This window comes from Hydra vulgaris, chromosome 01, assembly GCF_038396675.1.
Source record: "Hydra vulgaris chromosome 01, alternate assembly HydraT2T_AEP".
Classification (NCBI taxonomy): domain Eukaryota; kingdom Metazoa; phylum Cnidaria; class Hydrozoa; order Anthoathecata; family Hydridae; genus Hydra; species Hydra vulgaris.
The window spans coordinates 3,673,328-3,695,000 of NC_088920.1; the positions used below are offsets into that span (position 1 = coordinate 3,673,328).

General features: G+C 27.1%; 2 protein-coding genes across 6 annotated transcripts in view; both read left to right on the forward strand.

The window, feature by feature from the left end:
* LOC136075028 (NACHT, LRR and PYD domains-containing protein 6-like) lies at window positions 1–19,413 on the forward strand. Of its 5 annotated transcripts, none has more exons than XM_065787244.1 (5): window positions 1–325; window positions 2,992–3,045; window positions 5,902–6,186; window positions 13,144–13,191; window positions 18,547–19,413. In XM_065787244.1, the coding sequence occupies exons 1-5, from the start codon at window positions 301–303 to the stop codon at window positions 19,263–19,265; spliced, it is 1,131 nt and encodes a 376-aa protein (XP_065643316.1). In that variant the 5' UTR covers window positions 1–300; the 3' UTR covers window positions 19,266–19,413. The 5 variants fall into 5 exon arrangements, with proteins under 5 accessions (XP_065643316.1, XP_065643319.1, XP_065643317.1 ...); XM_065787247.1 differs by having other exon boundaries at window positions 2,992–3,028; XM_065787245.1 differs by having other exon boundaries at window positions 57–197.
* Window positions 19,374–21,673, forward strand: part of LOC136075029 (uncharacterized) — a 12,540-nt gene continuing 10,240 nt past the window's right edge. The window contains exon 1 of the mRNA XM_065787249.1: window positions 19,374–19,944. Coding sequence (XP_065643321.1) covers window positions 19,374–19,944 — 571 coding nt within the window. The remainder of the gene's footprint in view (window positions 19,945–21,673) is intronic.

The following is a 21,673-nucleotide window of genomic DNA, read 5'->3' on the forward strand; positions in this document are numbered from 1 at the left end:
AGTTGTAGGTCTGTGCGTCCTTGAAGAATTATATTTACGCCATTTATTTTAAGTACGTTTAAATGTGCGCTCGCATTCGAAATGTCAACATCGCAAAATGAAAAGTAAACATTTGTTAATGCCATGTGACATTTTGGGAATAAGTTTTATGGCGTTTAGAACGTCTTAAGTTCTTGTTCTTACAACTGAGTACAGTGGTTAGTAATGTTCTTTTATGTCATGTAATGTGTTAAAAATAACTACCATCGTATTCAAAATGGAATGGAGTAATTGTTACCAAAAGTGCAATAGTTATATTTAATGTTTAATCTTCCAAGTGTTTTAGGTGCTATTTATATATGTTTTTATTTTAATCTTTATCATGTGATTGCATTTTTTAAAATTTGATAAAATTGTTAAAATAGTTTATCGTAACTCACTTTTCAAAAAAATAAAGAAGATATATAGCTCATGAGGGGTTGAACCTGTGTATTCATACTGTAATTAAGCAGTATGTGTTCATACTGTAATATATTCACACTGTAATTCATATTGCACTCATGTAGTTGCATTGAAAATAAAACTTTAATAAACTTAATAAAAAGTCTAACATTTTGAAAAAAAAAGTTAAACTTTTTATTATTAAAAAATACACGGTCAAGACAAGTTTGGTTTTATCACCAAGTACACTTCCTATCTTTTTTTTTTTAATACTAGGTATGACAAAAAAATAATAATAATGATTAATGTAATGTAAAAAAACAAATATAAATGTATGAAAATACATTCATTTTTATTTATACTCAGTAAATGTAATCATATTGAGTATGAATACATTCATATCATTCATATAATATAGTAACTCTCATTTTTTCTTTTTTTAAACTATTATTTTTGTTATAAAGTATACATTCAACACAGATAAAAAATAACAATCATTTATTCATATTTATATCATATTACAAAGTAATTTGATAACACATATTATCTTATCATAATACAAAGTAATATGATAAGAAAGTTTGTGTGCTTGTCATTTTTTAGATGTGTATTTGCTTGACACAGTTCCAAGATTTGACTCGAGCAGATTTAAAATAACTCAAATAGCTTTAGAAAAGAAATTTATATTTCTTTATTTTTTGCTTATCTAATCTTGATAACTTAGTTACAGCCCTTAGTTTGTATTAATTATTTTCACCTTATTAAATAAGGTCTTTTGTTTGTTTGTGTAACATTTTATTTATTAAGTTTAAGATATATTAAAAAAATTCATTTTATTTACCTTATTTTAAAGTTTTTTACTCTTTAAAATAAATATTATAAGTCACAATCAAGTGGTTGCTATAGTTATCCAATTTTTTAATTTAAAAGTAGTTTTTGTTATTGTATTTTATATTTAATGAGTTGTTTATGAGTAATAGTTTCCATTGTTTAGTTTTTTCTGTTTAGTAGATTATAATTTTGTAACGTAAATATTTTGAAAGATATCCATTAAACATAATTGTATAATCAATCTTTGTAGGTTAGTAAATTATAGTGTTGACAGATAGAATGCTAGAAAAGCGTGATTTAAAAAATTACTACAGTTAGAATTTTTTAATTCTATTATTTTTGTTTGTTGGGTGTGAGCAAAAGCTTCATTAAATAAAGAAGTTTTTTAGAAAACTTCTTAGAAACGTCTTAAAAACTTTTCTCTTAAGAAGTTTTTAAGAAAACTTTTAAAAAATAAAATTAATTAGATAAAGGTGGAGAGGTTAAGGCCATTGCTCTTGACATTTCAAAAACTATTGATAAAGTTTGGCATGCTGGTCTTCTCTATAAGCTTTCTTCTTATGGTGTATCCAACAACATCTTTAAGATTATTGAATCCTTCCTTTCCAATCGTAGTATAAAAGTTGTCCTCGATGGACAGCACTCTTCTTTTTATTCTGTAACTTCAGGGGTTCCTCAAGGTTCTATACTTGGCCCTATACTCTTTTTAATTTACATTAACGATCTTCCAGATATTCTCACATCTAAGGTGGCATTGTTTGCTGATGATACTACCATTTATTCTTGTCGCGATAAGAAGCCAACACTCTCTGATTGCTTGGAGGGGGCATTTGAGCTTGAAAAGGATCTCACTTCTGCTGCAGCATGGGGCTCACAGTGGCTGGTGAACTTCAATGCAGATAAAACTTAATTTTTTTCATCCAATCGTTATCGCAATAATTTAGATCTTCCAATATTTATGAACGGTGACGTACTCGATGAGTCATCTACTCTTCATCTTCTAGGGTTTACTCTTTTTTCCAATCTTGTATCCATGTATCAAATCAGTTGCAAAATTAGCATCTGCTAAGGTTGCATCTCTTTATCGAGCTCGTCACTTTCTTACTTTGGATTCTATTCTCTATCTCTATAAATCTCAAATCTGGCCTTGTATGGAATACTGTTGCCATATCTGGGGCGGATCTTCTAATGATGCCCTTTCTCTTTTAGACAAGGTGCAAAAACGCACTGTAAACATAGTTAGACCTGCTCTTCAGCCAACCTCTAACCATTATCACATCGTCGAAATGCTGCTTCTCTTTCTCTTTTCTACAAATACTATAATGGGCACTGCTCTAAAGAGCTAGCGTCTCTTGTGCCATCTACTAAAATTCATTCTCGTGTTACTCGTCATTCAATTAAGTGTCATCCTTTTTCTGTAACTGTTCTCAAGTGTTGGAAACGAAGATGTTTAAAAAATATATATATATATATATATAATACTTATTTAACAGATCATTATGTACATAGAGTAGTTTAACAACATATTCTAAAGGTAAATAAATTAAACAACATATTCTAAAAGTAAAATAGTAAAGCAATATATTCTAAAAGTAACTAAAGCAGCAATTTTAAAAGTAATTAAAAATAGAACTACTATATTCATCTTACTATGGGCCTGTATATATTAACTTTATATATTTTCTTGGTAGAAGCATATTTCTTATCTATTTATAATTTTGTTGTCTTGATTATTTTAAGGTTTCTACGATAAAATGGGAAATGGTCTATTTAGCAGGTCAGTTAAAAAAGAAGGTATATGTTTTTTTTAGTTGATTTTTTTATTTGTTTAATAATTTTATTTTGAAACTTAAAATTGTAAATCGGCAAATGTTATAACGGCACCTGAAAACGTTAAACTTTATAAATCCTGAAAATCAGTCAATATTATTAACACAATTGGTAACACAATTGGTAATTGTTAACACAATGCGGTAGTGGTGTCGTCGTAGAGCGCTCGCTTTATAAGCAAGCGGTTCCGAGTTCGATCCCCACCACGTTCCTGGTAGTACCGCGCTCAACTTGTTTCTCCGCGCAGCGGCCTTGTTCGTCAAGGTTCGTGTTTCGGAGTTATAGAGTTGAGAGAGGATTATAACCACAATTAAGTAGCCTCCTCGTCTGTAGTGGCCTTCTCGGCCTTGGGGAGGTGAGTAAACAAAAAAAAAAAAAAAAATTCTATTCAGGAGCAGGGGTGGACATGGCTAGTTGCATATGTCCATATGTTATATTTATCTTTGAGATAGATTGGCACCGAATGTCCATATCTTTTATAAAGTGCATCTATTTCAAAGTTGGTATTAGTGTTGTTATATAAAAAAAATCTAAAGTTTTACTTTTAATGATATTATGTTAAAATGATGTATGTATGTATGTATGTATGTATGTATGTATGTATGTATGTATAAATGTATGTATGTATGTATGTATGTATGTATGTATGTATGTATGTATGTATGTATGTATGTATGTATGTATGTATGTATTGAAGAACGGAAAAAGAACATTTTTTAAATTTTATTATTTTTGAAAGGCTATATGTGTTTGCTTGATATGATTTACTTTTTTATTTTAATATTGTCATTTATTATTAAAAATCTACACTTATACTTTTCGTGACTAAATGTTTGTGTGTAAGTGGGTAACACGTTTTTATTTGTGAGTTGAAATTTGTTGAAATTTTTTTGTTTGTTATTTATTGCTATTTTTTAATGAAATATTTATATTACTTTTATTTTTATGATTATTGATATTAAGATTAATATATTTGTTAAATCATTGTTACTGTTTTTTTGCAGTAATTGTTTTAGTTACATGGTAGGTTGTTATGTTTTGTCAGTACATAACTGTTTGTAACTTACCTGTCTGTGCATTATATTCAATTGTTGTTTTAAAGTTGATATTGGTTTATTATCATATAATTTTATTACTATTCTTATAATTTATCATCATTATTATTATCATTATTATTTATATTATTAATGCTCTTTCATGGTATTTACTTAAGATTAGTTTTTAACTATTTGTAAATAACCTCGATTGTAAGATCTTTTATCGAAAAAATATATTGATATATTGATATGTATGTATGTATGTATGTATGTATGTATGTACAGTCGCGATCGCAAAAGTTTGGAACATTGCGTAAAAAAACACAGTTTTCATTAAATTATTCATTTATTTTATCAAAATATATTAGTGACTATTACAATTGACAAAAATAATATCTATGAAACATTAGTTAATGTTTTATGAATTGAATATTTGACATTAATACTTGGTATGATGTCCTTTAGCATTTTTTAAACATTTAGCTAAGCGGGTAGGCATAGAGTGAATGAGCTTTCTTAAATATTCAGATGTCATAAATTGAGTCCTAATTTTAATACCTGCCTAATTTTTTCTTGTAAATCATCCAAAGATAAGGGTCTTAGTTTCTGAATATTTCAAATTTTCTGCAAATTTTTAAATGTTCCAAACTTTTGATTGCGACTGTATGTAATAGTTCATCTAATACTGGTAGATTACTGATTATACTAGTAATCCGATACCGGATTACTGGTATAACCAGGCTTTTTTAGTAACAGTATTGAGCCAACACAATACCAGTATTTCCATATTGTGTTAACTCAAATAATATAATGAAAAAATATATGTGTAGGGCTTGTGTAGGATCACTTTCTTAACATAAAACACAAAATGGAATATTTAAAACTTCTAGGCATGAATAGCAACTTTCATTCAGCTTGTTATGATAAAGATAAAACGGCTAATGAGAATATAAAATCACGCTTGCTCATGAGTTTGGGAAGAAGGAAATGATAAGTTGTTTGATTGATTTTTTATAAAAGTTTATTGATAAAATTTTTTAAAGATAAAACTTGTTTAATTTAAAAGTAAAACTCTTTTATCCTTCTATTAACAAAGCAGGGTGTAAACATTTTTGTGCATGATTTTTATTTTTATTTGTTTTTACATTTAGAAGCCAATACTTATAGCAATATGCATATTATTATGATTTTCTTAAAGAATAACAAAAATTTTTTTTTTAATTTAAGGCTATCTGAATATCTAAATATATTTGTATTATTTTATTTTGTGTGTGTGTGTGTGTGTGTGTGTGTGTGTGTGTGTGTGTGTGTGTGTGTGTGTGTGTGTGTGTATTAAAGAGATCCCTTAGTGGCGAGACAAGTTATGTTCATAACATTAGAAAATAAGTTGAAAGTTAATTAAACTTTCCAAAACAAATTGTTGAATAAGATAATAACAAAAAACTTCTTAATTTTTAACGCCATTTTGTTTCTTCCGAAGGTAAGTTCTGGCTCTTTGACTATTTTTATTTTTTAAATGTGTTTACTTAAGTTTGTTAATTTTTATATGCTATAGATCTTGTTTTCAAAACTTTAATCTTAACATTTTTAATGCATAATAGTTATTACCAATTATGACTTAATTATCTAATAAATTAATCTGTTGATCAATTTTTTAAATTCCTTATAAAATCCATTTTATATACCCATAAACACCAATTTTTTTTTTGTTTTTTGTTTTTTTAAATTTATTTGCCTTTTTTTTTTTTTTTATGCATTCAAAATTAAAATTTCTTATATTTAGTGTCTAGAAATGATTTGGCTTCTGATGAATTTATTTCAAAATGTTGTGGTGAAGTAAGCTATAATATTGGAAGTGATTGGTTGCGATGGGGAATACACTTAGGTCTAAGTGATTCAGATCTTGATAACATTGAATCTGATAACAAAAATTGTTATGAGAAAGCTGATAATGTTTTGAAAAAGTGGAAGCATAAAAATGAAAATCGTTCATGGGAGCAATTAAAAAAAGAGTTGATGGATTTTAGCCGTTTTGATATTGTGAATAAAATTGAAACAAAATTTGGAGGTAACAATACTAAGCAAGAATCATATTTTATTTTTATTTTCTTCTATTTACTGATATATGTATGTTTGTATATATATATATATATATATATATATATATATATATATATATATATATATATATATATATATATATATATATATATATATAAGTTCTTATAATAGTAGAAGAATAAATTCGTGGCTAAAATTTTTTGCTTTCGTTGTTTTGATATGTATTTAAAATGCTTAACTTAATATTTACGATTAACAGTTTTTTTTTTTTCTTGATATTTTTTTAATAATTAATTTTTTTTTGAATTTTTTTAATAAATATTAAATATATTTTTTAATAATTTCTTATTTAAATAACGCTTTTTTTATCATCAAAAAATTAGTAGATTATAACACAAGAATAATTTGAAATTCTTCTTCAAAACTATTAGTTGTAAGTTAAATAACAGATTTTCTCCTCAACTGTTGTCAGTGGTCTTTTCTCTATTTTATTTTCAAAACTGAATGCTGCTAATTTGTCAGTCATATCTTCATCAGCACTGTCTATTTCATTGTCATCATCGAGAACTTGATTTGGAGTTAATGGTGCTGTTGTCATAATGTCTCATTTAGCGTATCGTGACTCATGGATCAAGCGTTGATCTGATAATTTGCTAGTAACTGTGCTAAACATTTGCTTGAGTTTGATCCAGAAATTGTTAAAATAATTAATAAATTAGAAAACTTTGACTTTTTATACAAGAATGTTGACCTCCAAATTTCTCTTGTCTGGCCATTACGTACCATTGCTTCAAGATTTGTTCTTGCATGAATTAAAAATAGTTTATTCTTGAATAATTAACGTTTCATTAAAATTTGAATGTTCTAATGGTGTTTTAAAATGCGTGGACAAAAACTTTATTTCGTCCACACCAAACTCTTTGTTGTCAGTCCAGTTCTGTGGGTCAATGAACTGCGTGGCGTGATAAATCTCAGACTATTCCTTTATGTTAATAAACCTGCTCTTTAAAGTATTTAAAAGTCTGGGTATAACATTTCTCCTAATATTTCTGACTGACTGAGCATAATGCTTGATCTTCATCAACCGAAGTCATATCTTACTTTACTATTGTATATTTTCTATTACTAGGATGTTTCGTTTGTCCTCAGCTTTATTAAACTGACAGTGTTTCAGATAAGTTATGTTTGCCATCAATAACCATGTAACGTGATACCTAGCTATCTAAAAGTTCTAAATCCGTATCTATTTCTTGGAGCTTCAAGTTCTAAATTTGTCCGGTTGATTGTAGCTAGAAAAACGCCCCAGTAAAGTTGCAATAGAGTTTAAAATTGGAGTTTTTATGTTGATTTTTAAATATTTTAAGTTGTTATATTAGATTCATTGCCTCAAAATAAATAAGTGTACACATTTTCAGCTTTTCGTTGCACATAAAATAAAAACACAGACCAAAACTATTTTTCAAAATGGCGAATTTATGTTGTTTATACGCAAAGTTTGAATGTTCATGTCTTTAAAACAGGCTAGAATTAGATAACTAAATTTTGGAAATGTTTATAACTTATTAAAATCTTTGAGTGGTGTAAAAATCAGCAAAATCTAAGACTTCTGGTTGTACGACCTGGTTGATTTCATTTGTTGCACATAACTGATTTTTCATTTGCGGAGAAGTAAGAATGATCTTATAGTAAAAATGATTTAAATGGTTAATGCTAAAATGTTTTCTGAATATTTTTACTACTCCTAATGTTCTAAATTTGCCTTTACATTTAGTTAAAGTGGATGTACAATTAAGGTGGAACTAAACATTTTCCATGTTAGAAAGGCTACAAAAAATAAAAATATTTCTCACATTTTTATGAGAAATTAAGTATGTAATGCATCCATTCTTACTGAAAATTGATGATTGTTATCATAATTCACAGCTTATTTTTGAAATATTATTTGTTTTTTAAGAAAAATCAAAACAGCAAACAGCTGTTTATTTAAATGACTGTTTATACTGTTTGTTTTTTTTAATTTAAAATTTAAGTGAAAAAAAAATTAAAAACTTGAACTTTTTTCATGTGTAAATTTTATTTCAATATTAAATTAAATTCTATTTTAATTATGTAACGAGTTTTAACTGCGTAAAGTTTCATTCAAGCCTTATATTGTTAGAATTTAGAACTGAAAGTTTCTTTAGAGTTTTTTAAGTTACAAACAGGGTTTAAACTCCCCTCTAACGAAATCATCGTAATGAAACTATGCACAAAAATTTTGATAAAAAGCCCAAAAAAGAGATATTTTGTTAATATATATGATAAAACTGACGATATTATGTATAAATATTAATTATTATAATTTTAGGTTCATGCAGTTTGCATATATGTATGTATATATATGTGTGTATATATACATATACATGTATATATATATATATTTATATACATATATATATATATATATATATATATATATATATATATATATATATATATTTTAATGCAGCTGTAGTGCAGTTGTTGAATCTTGAAATCTTTTGGTTTGATACATGTTCTGGCCTAATAAGCACCATTAATAAGGAAGTAGGTGTGAAATTCCTGTTTAAATGCTTTCGGCAGTGCTCTGTGATAAAAATGTTAGGTTTTCTTAAAGCACCTAAGAAGCAAAGAAGTCTGAATGATCTCCGATCACCTAAAACTAAAATATGTAGTTATATATTTTAGGTGTGTTTGTTATCTTAAGTCTTCAAATTTGTATAATTAAGTTGAATTCAATAAACTTGATTTTCAAACAGCTAAGAAGTGTGAATGATCTTTTAGCAAAGGCTAGATAAGTTGTGAAGCATTTTCTTGATTCTTTGTTTTCTATGAACATGCTTCATAAAAATAAGCAACAGCTGGGTTTATCATCACATTCAATTCTAAACATTTTCCATGCTAGGTAACCAACTTTTTACATGCTAAGGTAACAAATGAAACAATTTTTTTTTTAAGTCAATAATTTAGTTTCTGCTATCTTTCAGCTTACAACCAATGGTTAAATCACTCAATTTGTATCTTAACACCATAAAATCAAATATTGAAGAGCATTATATGAAACTAAATAACACTGATTTTAAAAATGAACCTTTCTTTACTGACTTGTTTGTATTTTTTTTAAATAATGAATACATTGACTGTTGCGGAGGTGTGGGGAAATGAATATATTTAAAAGTGAGACTAGCACTGCTGTTACTTCTCAAAAAGGTTTTCTATTCAAACTAGTTATAAGTATATTTAATCAATGTATATTTTGAATGATTGATTCATTAATAAACAAAATTTTTAAAAAGTTAAAAAACTACTTAAAACGAAAATGGAAAAATATGCAATTCAGTCTCAAATCTGTCCTTGTATGGAATACTGTTGCTATATCTGGAGCATATCTTCCAATGATTCCTTTTCTCTTTTAGGCAAGGTGCAAAAACGTATTGTTAACATAGTTGAACCTGCATTTGCAGCCAACTTTCAACCATTGTCACATTGTTGTAACATTGCTTCTCTTTCTCTTTTCTTTAAATATTTTAATGGGCGCTGTTCTAAAGAGCTAGCATCTTTTGTGCCATTTACTAAAAATCATTCTTGTGTTACTAGTCACTCAATAAAGTCTCATGCTTTTACTGTCTGTTCCTAAGTGCTCCAAAAATTCTTATTTGTCTTTTTTTTCCCCTTAAACATCAGTTTTTTTGGATTTCGCTTCCTTTTTCTTGCTTTCCTGATTCATATAATTTGCAATCTAATAAGTTGTCTGTTAATCATTATCTTTCTTTATAAACTTTGTATTTTCTCTTCCAGTAACTTCCAATTCTAAAAGTGGTTGTTTGCAGCCTTGTTGGATGTAATGTAGTTAAAAAAATTAAAATGTAGCTATTGGAATCTTTGCAAATCAGCTATAGAAAAAATTATGATGTGGCTATTGCAAATCAAAGGATAGTACTTATCAATACTGTGATCAGATAAAAGTACAGTTGAGTTTAAATTAGGTTTACAATGATCAAGCAAGTCTAGTGAGTTTAGCATGGGATAAGATTTAACTGATGGAAGGTTGCTTCAAAGACCACATCGTTTTTTGAAAGGTTAAAATTGAACCAGTTAGCTGGTAGAAATGATTTTTTATGTTTAATATTTTAGGTTACTTTAGGTATGATTTAAGTTTAAAAATATCTTGTTTTATTCGTAGATAGATCCTAGCATCCAAAGCAATGAGCTATGCAATTGTCTAAGTCCTGCTAGGTAACCTGAAGTTGTAACTTTGGACTTCTTGTGTGGCCTCACCAATGCACATCAAAAGCATTAACAGGGACATATTCTATGCGCAACATTAAACTGTTAATACTCTGATATTTTACAACTGTTTGTAGATTCAACCTCTCTAGAAGTATCTATATGAATAAATTAAAAATTCATAATTAAAGAAAAAAATGATTACTTGAAAAAAATATAATAATTTTTATAAAATAGATTAAAAATTTGACTAAAACATGTTTATTATAAATTATACTTTCTTTGTCAGAAGTAAAATGATAAAATGGAAAATTTAAAAAATTTTTTCTAACCCTGATCATATTGCTGCTCAATCCAAACTCTCTGTTGATATAATACTAATTTTTATTATCTTGTTCCAAAATCAATGTATGTACTGAATCCTTTGGGCTCCTTACCCTATTTCTTCTCATTATTTCCACACTTTTTATTGAAAAGTTCTTGATATCAGCATTTCACTTAATGCTGTAAATCTTTCATTGAAATTATTTAATTTAAGTGAATTCCAGAAATTCACGTAAATATTCTTTGAAATGTCCAAAAATTTCTAAGTGTTTTTTGCTAATAATTTGTGAAAAAAAGAATAACTTTTAAAAAAAATTAAAAATTTTTCACAAATCAATAGCAAAATACACTCAGAAATTTTTGGAATAGTTAAAAGAATTTCAAGTGATCTGTGTTCATTAAAAATACCTAAAATGAGTTTTTATGTTACATAAAAGAATTTTCCCATTAAAGGAAATGTTCTTAATTAGAACATATTTTAAATAATTTGTCACTCTCTCAGAGATTTTGTTATGCAAAACCTCTAAAAGAGATTCTTTTTGTCCACCTTGTAACTGCAGAGAGTTATTGAAGGAGTTGTCTGTGTATGTCTGTAAGTTGAGTGTTTTTTACAAAATAATTCATATGTTAGTTTTACTTGAGTTGGTAGAATGTTTCATTTATCCATGTTTTTATTTCTTAGATAGTATTCTTTCTAGTTGTATGATCTTGCCAATTTAATCCATATTATTTTTAAAAAGATTATGTCTCAAAAATGTTTGTTATGTTTTAAAAAGATTATGTCTCTACAATCCCCTTTTTTTGCCAGCGTTTATAAATTTCATTTTTTTTTTTTTTTGTAACTTAGTTTTCTGAGTGTGGGTAGAAATTTTTTTTTTATGTCAAACCTCCCTAAGGTCAAGAATACCACTATGGTTAAGGAGGTTACTTTAATTATGGTTACAACCCTCTCTCAACTCTATTACTCCAAAATGCAAAACTTGACAAACATGGCTGCTACACAACGAAGCAAGTTAAGCACAGCACTACCAGGGATGTAGTAGATGCCTACAAGTGGTGTGTAGGAATGCTACAATTTATACAAAATTATGTCAAAATAATGAGTGAGCATATGATGTGACTTTTGCTGGCATCATTAAAAAGCAGGCATCATTACGCTTTTTTTTCAGTGCTCATTATGACTAAACTCATTTTGTCTGCTCCGCTAAACAGTTTGCCATTTATGGATTACTTGAACACAATCAGAAGATCATTAACAATTAAAAGTGAGCATTTTATCATTTCACCAATAGCTAGTAAAATATTTAATAAACTGTTAGGAACTGTTTAATTCACTAAACTGTTAGAAACAACACTTAGCGCTGTAAACATCATTAAAGTGTTGTTGTTTTTTCTACATGGACAACACTAATGTTAAATTTAGGGAGAATTAAACATCGGTGTTTTTCTTTTTAGGTAAGGATTTTACAAGACAGTTAACTAATAATAACCCAGTTATGTACTAATTGCAGGTAATCATCTCAGATGAGTCACATTTTATGTTGCCAGAGCAGGTGGGCAAACTCAATTTGTTAGGGATTGGGTTAGGTCATATATACACACCTAGATATTGGCATTGGGATGAGTAAATGACAATCAGTGAAAAGCTCTTTTAAAACATACTTAAATAGGATTGTTGTTGTCAGGTTTTTATGAAGGAAAAAGTATTATTTTTAAAAGTATTCTTTTATGTAAAAGCTAGACATCTAGTCTTGGTGAGCTGCCTGACCTGATTTGTCTGTAAGCTCTTAGCATTTATACAGACACTTTCAGTGTCTTAATTATAGTTTTGAAAAAGTCATGGATAAAGTTGAATGATTTTGATAAATTATTAGGCTTTTTGCAAATTTACAACACTATTTTCTTTTTGCTCAGTTTGTTGGGTGCAGTTTCATTTGTTTTTGTTTTGAGTTTTTTCAGTTTCATACATTTGTAGTACATACATGCGGTAGTGGTATAGTGGTAGAGCGCTCGCTTCATAAGCGAGAGGTTCCGAGATCGAATCCCACCATATCCCTGGTTGTACCGCGCTCAACTTGTTTCTCTGCACAGCGGCCTTGTTTGTCAAAGTTCGTGTTTTGGAGTTATAGAGTTGGGAGAGGGTTATAACCACAAGTAGCCTCCTCATCTGTAGTGGCCTTCTTGGCATTGGGGAAGTAAATTACAAAAAAAAAAAAAAAAATTTGTAATTTCATACATTTGTAGTTTCATACCTTTGTAGTTAAGCCTTGCGGGAATGAGTTGAACCCTTTTAGATTTTTTTTTTATACATACATTTTCAGTGTTTTTGTTTTTTTCAACTCCGTGTTTTTTTATTTAAAGTTTTAGTTATGAGTAAGAACTTTATATTTTTTAGAGATTTCAAGTTCACCAAACAAAAATTCCAATGTTTCTTCCAAAAAAGGTAATTATTTAAATTGTTTTACTCTTTGTTTGCTTTAAAATAGGAAAATTTTACATGTTAATTAATTTCCTTTCATTAAATTTTAACTTTTTCATTTAAATTTCAACTTTTTTCATTAAATATGCGTTTTTAATGTTTACTTCAGTTGCTTATTTTATTATTGTTACTAATCATCAATTTTGTTCATTGTGTTACTGGCTTATGTAAATTCATATCTCATTGGTCGATTTAAAACAATATTTTTTTATGCAATGCTCACTTAAAAATTCACTGATGAATAACAAAAATTTCTTGTATTACTATATTAAGTTTTTATCTGGATTCTTTAAAATAAATTTCTTATATAATTTATTAAGGTTGATATAGATAAAACAAAAATTGCAGTTAACTGTTTTATTCTTATTTAAAACTTTAAATAAGACCCCATGTTGATGGTAATATGATTAACAAGAAGATAGCTTGTTGTCAAGGTGAAGTCTTCATGTTGCTCAAGTTTAATGTCGTGATGCTATTGTTTTGGGATATATTTCAAAAAATGTGCTTTTACTTTTACTGCAATTTTTTAAAGATTTTTTTGTAGTGGCCACCTTGGCTTCTAAAGTGTTAACACAATAAAATAAAATAATAAAATGTTAATTGAATTCACCAAGTACGTTATAATTTCTAGATGTAGCAGTATCACAATTTATATAGTAATGATTAATAACTCTTTATTTTGGTAGCTAACAACAACAAATCCTATTTATTATGAATGTTTTTTTTATTGTTAAACATTTATGACTTATCTAGATATATCTAGATGGACTATCGATTTTGTAGGTGGTTTTAGGGGAATCAATTACTAAAGAGGCGCTTTTATATATTTTCAGTAATAAATTTATAAATAATGTTCCTTTGTGAAGTGGCCATTGCTCTAAAAGTGTTCACTACTCTTAATAATTGTTTGGAAAGTATGCTTGCAATTGAACTAGAACAAGTTTAAAACAAACTTATTAAAATTATCATTCTAACTCACTTGAGACTTTATTTTTTTTTTTTTTTTTGAGTTTTGTTGCTAAAGTTTAGAGTCTACTGTTTTGAGAGAGGCTTATTTCAACAATAAAAAATGTGCATTTATTTTTACTATATTTTTTAAGTTACTGTGTTTTTTAAATTGCTTTTTAAGTTAAAAAAAATGTTCTGAAAAAATTGCTACATGCTTGGACAACCAAGGCATGTGACTGAGCAGCTTTCCTGGGAAGGCCTGGATTATATTTGATTTTTCAAAATTCCGAGTGCAATAGCTTAAAATTTATAGCTTTATAAACGCAAAAAAGTTTCCTTTTAAATCTACAAATCATAAAAATAGACTATTTTAAATTCATATAATTTTTTGTTATCTGCATTATTTAGGTTAAATTGCAGTGGTTTAGATTATAACCTTATAAACACGACAATATATCCCCCTCAATTTATGTAATAAAAAAAACTACTTTAAGACATAATTTTTTCTTACTTATAAAAAGTGTCTTATTATTTCTAGAAGTATTATCAGGATAGTTCTATTTTTAAAAGGGTTTTTTATTAACTTTTGTCATATTAGAGAATTATGTCTAAATAATAATGTCTAAACTAAATTCTCCTCGACTTTGAAAAAATCTAAAAGTTTCTAAAAAATGCCAAAATAAAGTTAACGTAAGTCTTTTTTACAACATTTTATTTAATTTGCTTTCTCGTCGGTTTGTTTATTTTTTGGTGTCCGCACAAAATAAACATGAAGTCAGCGGTAATAATAAAAGAAATTGTTAAAAAAAGTAATTAACAAACAACTCAAAACAGAAATTATTTAGCATAAATAAAAGAAAACGTTAAGAAAAGTAATTAAAACAAACAATAAACAACAAACTCTTTGAGCTTTAGTTTAGCGCAAATAAATATAATCGCAGTTGTAAAATAAAAAAATATAAAAAAACTTTTTAGAAACAACATTTTAAAAAATGGACTGAAAAGTAAAAAATAAATTATTTCATGGGACCCAAGGACTTTTTGTGCGTACTCAACCAGAAATATTTATTAAAGTCAATGACTGAAAATATTGGGCAACTAAGTACAACTCGTTTCTTTTGGCGCCCAGTATTTTCAGTCATTGACTTTAATGGATATTTCAGGTTTTGTACATACACCAAGTCCTTAGATCCCACGTAATAGTTTCTTTTTTATTTAATAATCCATTTTTAAAATGTTGTTTTTAAAAAGTTTTTTTTATATTCTTTTTATTCTATTCATTTGCAAGTCTTTACAGATAAGTTTTCTGATTAACTATTATTCTCTGCAATAAAACATTCGTTTTTTTACTGAACAAACAGTTTTTGAAATCCTTATATGTTTGACCGTATTTATGGCATCCACTAGCAATATGACATTTTCGTGATTAGAACAAACACAGTCAGTATGTGTATCATCTGCACCTTTTTTTTTTTTTGAACATCTTTGCTTCCAACAAGGCTGCAAGCAACCACTATTAGAGTTGGGAGTTACTGGAAGAGAAAAGATGAAGATTGTAGAGCAAGATAATGATTGACAGATTGTAAATTATATGAATTAGGAAAGCAAGATGAAGGAAGCGAATTCCAAAGAACTGATGTTCAAGGAAAAAAACTAGCAGAGTTTTTAGAGCATTTTGAAACAATCACAGAAAAAGGATGAGACTTAATTGAATGACGAGTAACACGCAAATGAATATTAGTAGATGGTGTAAGAGAAATTCTCATCATTTTTTTCACCTTTATTTATTTCTTTTCTTGCATTCTTCTGGGATATTCTTGTCTGGCGATCTTTTGTTTACAATATTTGCAGAGTTTCTTGCCAGGAGGATATTTAAACTATTTTTAATCATAACTTTATACTCTTTAAATGAAACTGCGTCAAGATTTTCTAAAATAAAAGAGGAGCATAAAGCTCCATTTGTCTAAAACTTTAGTTTGTTATATTTTTAAATAATAATAATGGAATATTTAACTTTTACATCTACTTTCTTGTGATTTTATTTGTGTTGAATGTATCAAGTTTTCTGCGATATTAAATTTAACATTTCTGTAATTAGTTAAATTTTTTTTTTCATTTTAATTGAGCAATTTTTTGTCATCTATAAAGTAGGTCGTGCTAAATTTAATTTTAAAATAATAGTATGATCATTTGCTCTATCACGTGGAGATTTTCATTACACATAAAGCACTTAAGAATTTGCATTACTTTAAATCTCTGTGTGGAAGCCAATAATATCCTACTTCTATTTTAAAGTTGGATTTTGTGTGATTTACTAAATGGTTAAAGTATATCACAGTAAATTTACCTATGATCTATGAGCAGTTTTTATTTCGATTCCTCCTTTTCCCTGGTAGTTCCACGCTTAATTTGTTTCTCAGGGCAGCAGCCTTATTTGTCATGATTTGTATTTTGGAGTTAAAGAGTTGAGAGAGGTTTGAAACCACAATATAGTATCCTCTTAGATTATAGTAGTCTTCTTGGCTTTAGTGAGGTGAACAACATCAAAAGAATGAAAAGGGAAAACAACCTGTTAAGTTACTACAGATAGTATACTCAGTTGTTAAATTTTTCTAACGTGCTCCAAAACATTTCCTTGCAAAAGTTAGCCATAGCAATGTTTCTATTTATAGTCTCTTATCATCATAAGACTGTCAAGGCTAAAGGAATTGGGAGTATCATAACGCTTGATACTCCCCATTCCTTTAGCTTTGACAGTTCCTTTATATTCTAAAACTTTTGTTCATCAAGTATTTTTCTTCAAATATTGAGTTTTTTCCTTGGACATCATTTGGTATTTTCACTTGCTTTGACGTTTTTTCAACTCATAAAATTTGCAGTTAACTTTTCTCTTTTGTCTACTGCTTTCTTGAACTTTTTATTTTTCTTACTTTCTTGAACTTCTATTCTGCGCTCTCTTTTTTGGTTTCTATTAACTAAGGTAATTATTGTATAATAACAAATAATGATGATGATTTTAAACTTCATTATAATTATTGTGACTTGACTATAATAAGTTTTTGACGACATCTTACATTCTGCCTTTGATTATATTTCAATGTTTTTGATGTCAGGAAACTTTTATGATTCCTTTGATACCTTTTGATAACCTCCTATGAACCTTATGATAACTTCCTATGAATCTTATGATACCTTCCTTTGAACTTTATGATAACCTCTTATAATCCTTATGAAAACCTCCTATAAACTTTATGATAACCTCCTATGAACCTTATGATAACCTCCTAAGAATCATATGATAATCATTGATACTTATTAAAGTTTTTATAGGAGTTATTTTTATTTTTTTTTTATTTTGCTAAAGATGAGCTTTTTATAGCTTAATTTAATTTTTAGTAATTAATTAATAATTTCTATAATTTAAAAAAATTTTATAAGAAATTTCGGTAAAAAAAAAAAGAAAGGTTTTTATTAGCAATAACTTTAATCAGTTATAATTAAAAAGTTTGTTTGAACAACTTTATGCTTAAGTAAGACATAATAACAAATAAAAAAGTTTATCAAATATAACATTAACTCGAAATAAACTTTTGTTTAACTTCGAGCCTAATAAACTACCAATAAAAATCGTAAACTTTAATTCGTGATATTCACTATATAATATTTACTATGCATATTCTTAATATTTTATTTTACCAAAGTTTTTATGGTGAGATGTTTTAGTACTTTATTAGATGCATTAATATTAAATATTTTAGGAAGTTTAAAATTTAAAAAAAAGTAAATTAAAAGATCAGAAAAAGTTGTTTTACTTTATCATCCCTTTTTTATATGTTTTTTTTTATTTGTTTTTTAATGTTATTCACCTCTGCAAGACCAAGGAGACCAATACAGTAAAGGAGGCAGTTTTTTAAAAATCTTTTTATTATTATTATTGTGGTTACAACCCTCTCAGTCAAATTCAGAACATGAAACTTGACAAGTGAGGCCGCTTTGCAAAGTAAAAAGTTGTGTAATAGCCTTTAATAAGGTTTTGCTTGAAGTCATAACTTCAATAAATTATAGTAAAAAAAAATTGGTCCGTAGTGATAATTTAAAGTGAAAATTTTATCAACATAAAAACAAATTTAAAAGTTTATATATAGACATAATAACAAAAAAAAGTTTGTTAAAAATGATTTCAATCTCAAGTCAATAAAAATCAACTTTACAAAAAATTATTTAAATTCTTTAGATTTAATATAAAATATATTTTGATAATCACTTTATGTTAGTATAAAATTGTAGTAATGATGATTACCATCATCATGATCATGAACATTAACAAAATCATGATTATGACTGTAATAGAAATTGTTTTGTTTTATTTAGATCTGTTGAGGATGTCCGATGAACTAAAAAAATATTATCTTAAATTTTATGGGAAAATTAGCGAACTTCAACCGCTATTAAAAGCATCTGTAAATGTTGATCTGATACAAAAATTTGTTGATCTATGTATTGTAGATGCAGTGAATGCTCAAGAGGAACGCTTAGTAGATGCTGTTTTTAGTGTTGAACGAGAGAAATTTCTGGAAAAACAAATGCGTTACACACCAATTCCATATAGGGATATATTTACAAAAGAAAAATCTACAATATTAATATCTGGAATAGCTGGTATTGGGAAAACATGGTTGCTTAGAAAATGTTTGTTTGATTGGTCAAATGGTTTAATTTGGAATAATGTTGAACTAGTTTTTTATTTGGAATGCAGGAGACTTAATCAATATCCAAATATTTCTAGCATAAATGAATTACTAAATGTTTTCTACAAAGATATTGTAAAGGACTTTAAATTTAGTAATCATACTGCACTATTTATAATTGATGGATTAGATGAATTCAAATATTTCAATGAGTTAATAAATCCATGTTTGACTTGTAATTATCCAATTGTTAATGCTTTAGAAGAAATTCAAAAATACAAAAATGTAATTGCTGGAAGAGTTTATGCAATAGATCAATACCAAAGTATTTCTACAGAACATAGCGATAAGTTAACCATTCAAATAATGGGGTTTAATGAAAATGGAATAAATAACTATTAGAAAATAATAATAATAAATAATAATAAATAACTACTAGAAAATCATGTTGTGGAAGAAAAAAAAGAAGTTGTAAAAACAACTTTAAAGGAGTCTCAAGTTGCAAAAGCCATGGCATCTGTTCCATTTTATTTATCTTCCATGTGTAAAATTATTAGTGATTCGAAAAAAAGTGATGAAAATTCATTCTTGACAATGACAGATTCGTATACAAATCTTTTTTTATACTTTTTGCGAAAACACATCATTAAAAACAATAAATTTATGTATGAGATAATGGAAGACAGTTCCAATAAACAATATGTTTTAAATATTTGTAAAATTGCATATGAAATGTTTGTTAACAATAAAATAATTTTTTCCAAAGATGAAATTCAAGCTATTATTAATGACTTTGACAGAAATGAAGGTAATTTTTTTGGATTTATAGAAAGGATTGAAACAGATCTCGGTTGTTATTATCAGTTTGCACACTTGACAATAATGGAGTTTTTTGCATCTGTATATGCATATAATTGTTTAAGTAGTGATGAGATTATGGCCAATAAGAAGCTGAAGAGTTGCTTATCAATGATTTGTGGATTAGCTAATAAAAACCCAAACAGTTTGTTAAAGTTTCTTGTTAACCTAGATCCTTCAAATAAATCCTATAAAGAATCTTCACTTTTGTTTTCTATTTTGGGTAAGTTTAAAAAACTTTGTTGCATTTTTGTGAGCCTATTTTAGATAGTCATTCAAGTGTTCAACAAGATGTAAATAATATAGAGCAGGTGTTCCCAACCCTGTGGTCCCAGGCACCATGATGCCTGTGGAATGATTTGCGCCAGCCACTATTTGACAGTGAAAATTTTTTTTCATAAATAATAAAATATATTATTTTTTATTTGTTAGAATTTTTTTTTTTTTTTGAGTGCCTAGGTTTATTAAATACATTCATATGTTTGCGGTATTGTATGTATGAGTGCTTTTTTTTGCTGACAGTACTTGTCTAGTTGTGAGCCAGACTCAAGCCTGGAACGGGATTGCTATTTGCACATCTCTTCTTGTACACGCAAAAAACCTGAAGTAGCCACATGCTTGTACCGTCCCGATTAAAAATTGGTGGTGCCCGCCACCCTACCAATATTTTAGAGTGTGCTCTAGAGTACAAAAAGGTTGGGAACCCCTGATATAAAGCTTTTTACTTTATTTTTGTTTTTACAATGTATTGAATGTTATAAAATATTATTTTATATTTGATATATTTCACAATGATAGGCAAGTTTTCTAAAAAAATTCAAAGATATAAACTTTATCTAATTTGACAAAAAATAATTATTTGTGTTACCATTGCTTGCTTCATAAATGCTGAAGGTAGTGATGTGGTTTTGGTTATTTTTAGATTGGACTTTTAATTGTTTATTCAATTTTTTTAGAGGAGGGGGGTTGTTTTTTTAGTTTAGGGTTAATTAAAAGATTCTTTAAGAAACAAATTGTTATTTAAAAATTTCCTAACTGTTTGCACAAATCTTATATATGTCATAAATCCTTCAAAATTAATTTAACCCTTAATTAATTAATTTAACCCTTCAAATATTTTTTCATATATTTACTTATATGAAAATATGTTTTTTGTGGACAAAATATCTTCTTTATTATCATTAATAAAATATTATACGTAATTGTAGAGGGTTTATTATAATGTTTTGTTTTTGATTTAGTACATATAAATATTTTATAAAATTGTTCGCAAGATAAATTTATATGTTGATTTCACTTTTATGAGGCTTTTATCAACTAACTTAAATTCTTTTCTCATGAAATCACTTTTAAAACCTTTTCGACAAGAAATTTAAATTTTTTTCCCTATGGACAAAAAAACCTTCATTGAAAAACTTTTAGAGAGCAAAAATTATTTTAAACTACATTTTTATGAACAAGCATTAATTTTTGTAATAACATTTTGAAGAAATAACGCGGAAATATTCGTTTTTCTAAAATAAAGTCATTATCAGTTTTAAAAGATTGTTCACACATTTTATTTAAATGTTTTTTATTTATATTATATTTGTTTCTATAATTTTTTTTACATATTGTTTTTATTTATATAATTGTTTATTTTGTATGCTGAATTTAAATCTTTAAACAATTTTTATGGTTTAAAGTTTTTTTAAACCATAAAAATGTCGACTTTAAGCAATAATTGTTTCTTAAAGAAATATTACAGTTCTTAATGTCAAAATCAACACAAAATTAAAAATGTATTCTTAAAAAAAAAATTTTTTTCAGGTAAAACTATTTGTTTTCTTCATTTCTCATTTTTGCTCTTGCAAAGTATTATTTTAAAATCACTAAAAAAAGCATAAAATGGTTTTTATTTTAAAATGGTTTTATTTATTAGGTTTTTTTTTTATTTTACTTGTTGTAAATAA

What these genes read in the sequence shown, in the direction of transcription:
- LOC136075028 (XM_065787244.1), top strand. Translation starts at nt 301, where the DNA reads ATGTTTAATCTTCCAAGTGTTTTAG. An exon ending in CAGGTCAGTTAAAAAAGAAG is followed by an intron (nt 3,046 to 5,901) that starts GTATATGTTTTT and finishes TCTTATATTTAG; the next exon opens with TGTCTAGAAATGATTTGGCT. An exon ending in AATTGAAACAAAATTTGGAG is followed by an intron (nt 6,187 to 13,143) that starts GTAACAATACTA and finishes TATATTTTTTAG; the next exon opens with AGATTTCAAGTTCACCAAAC.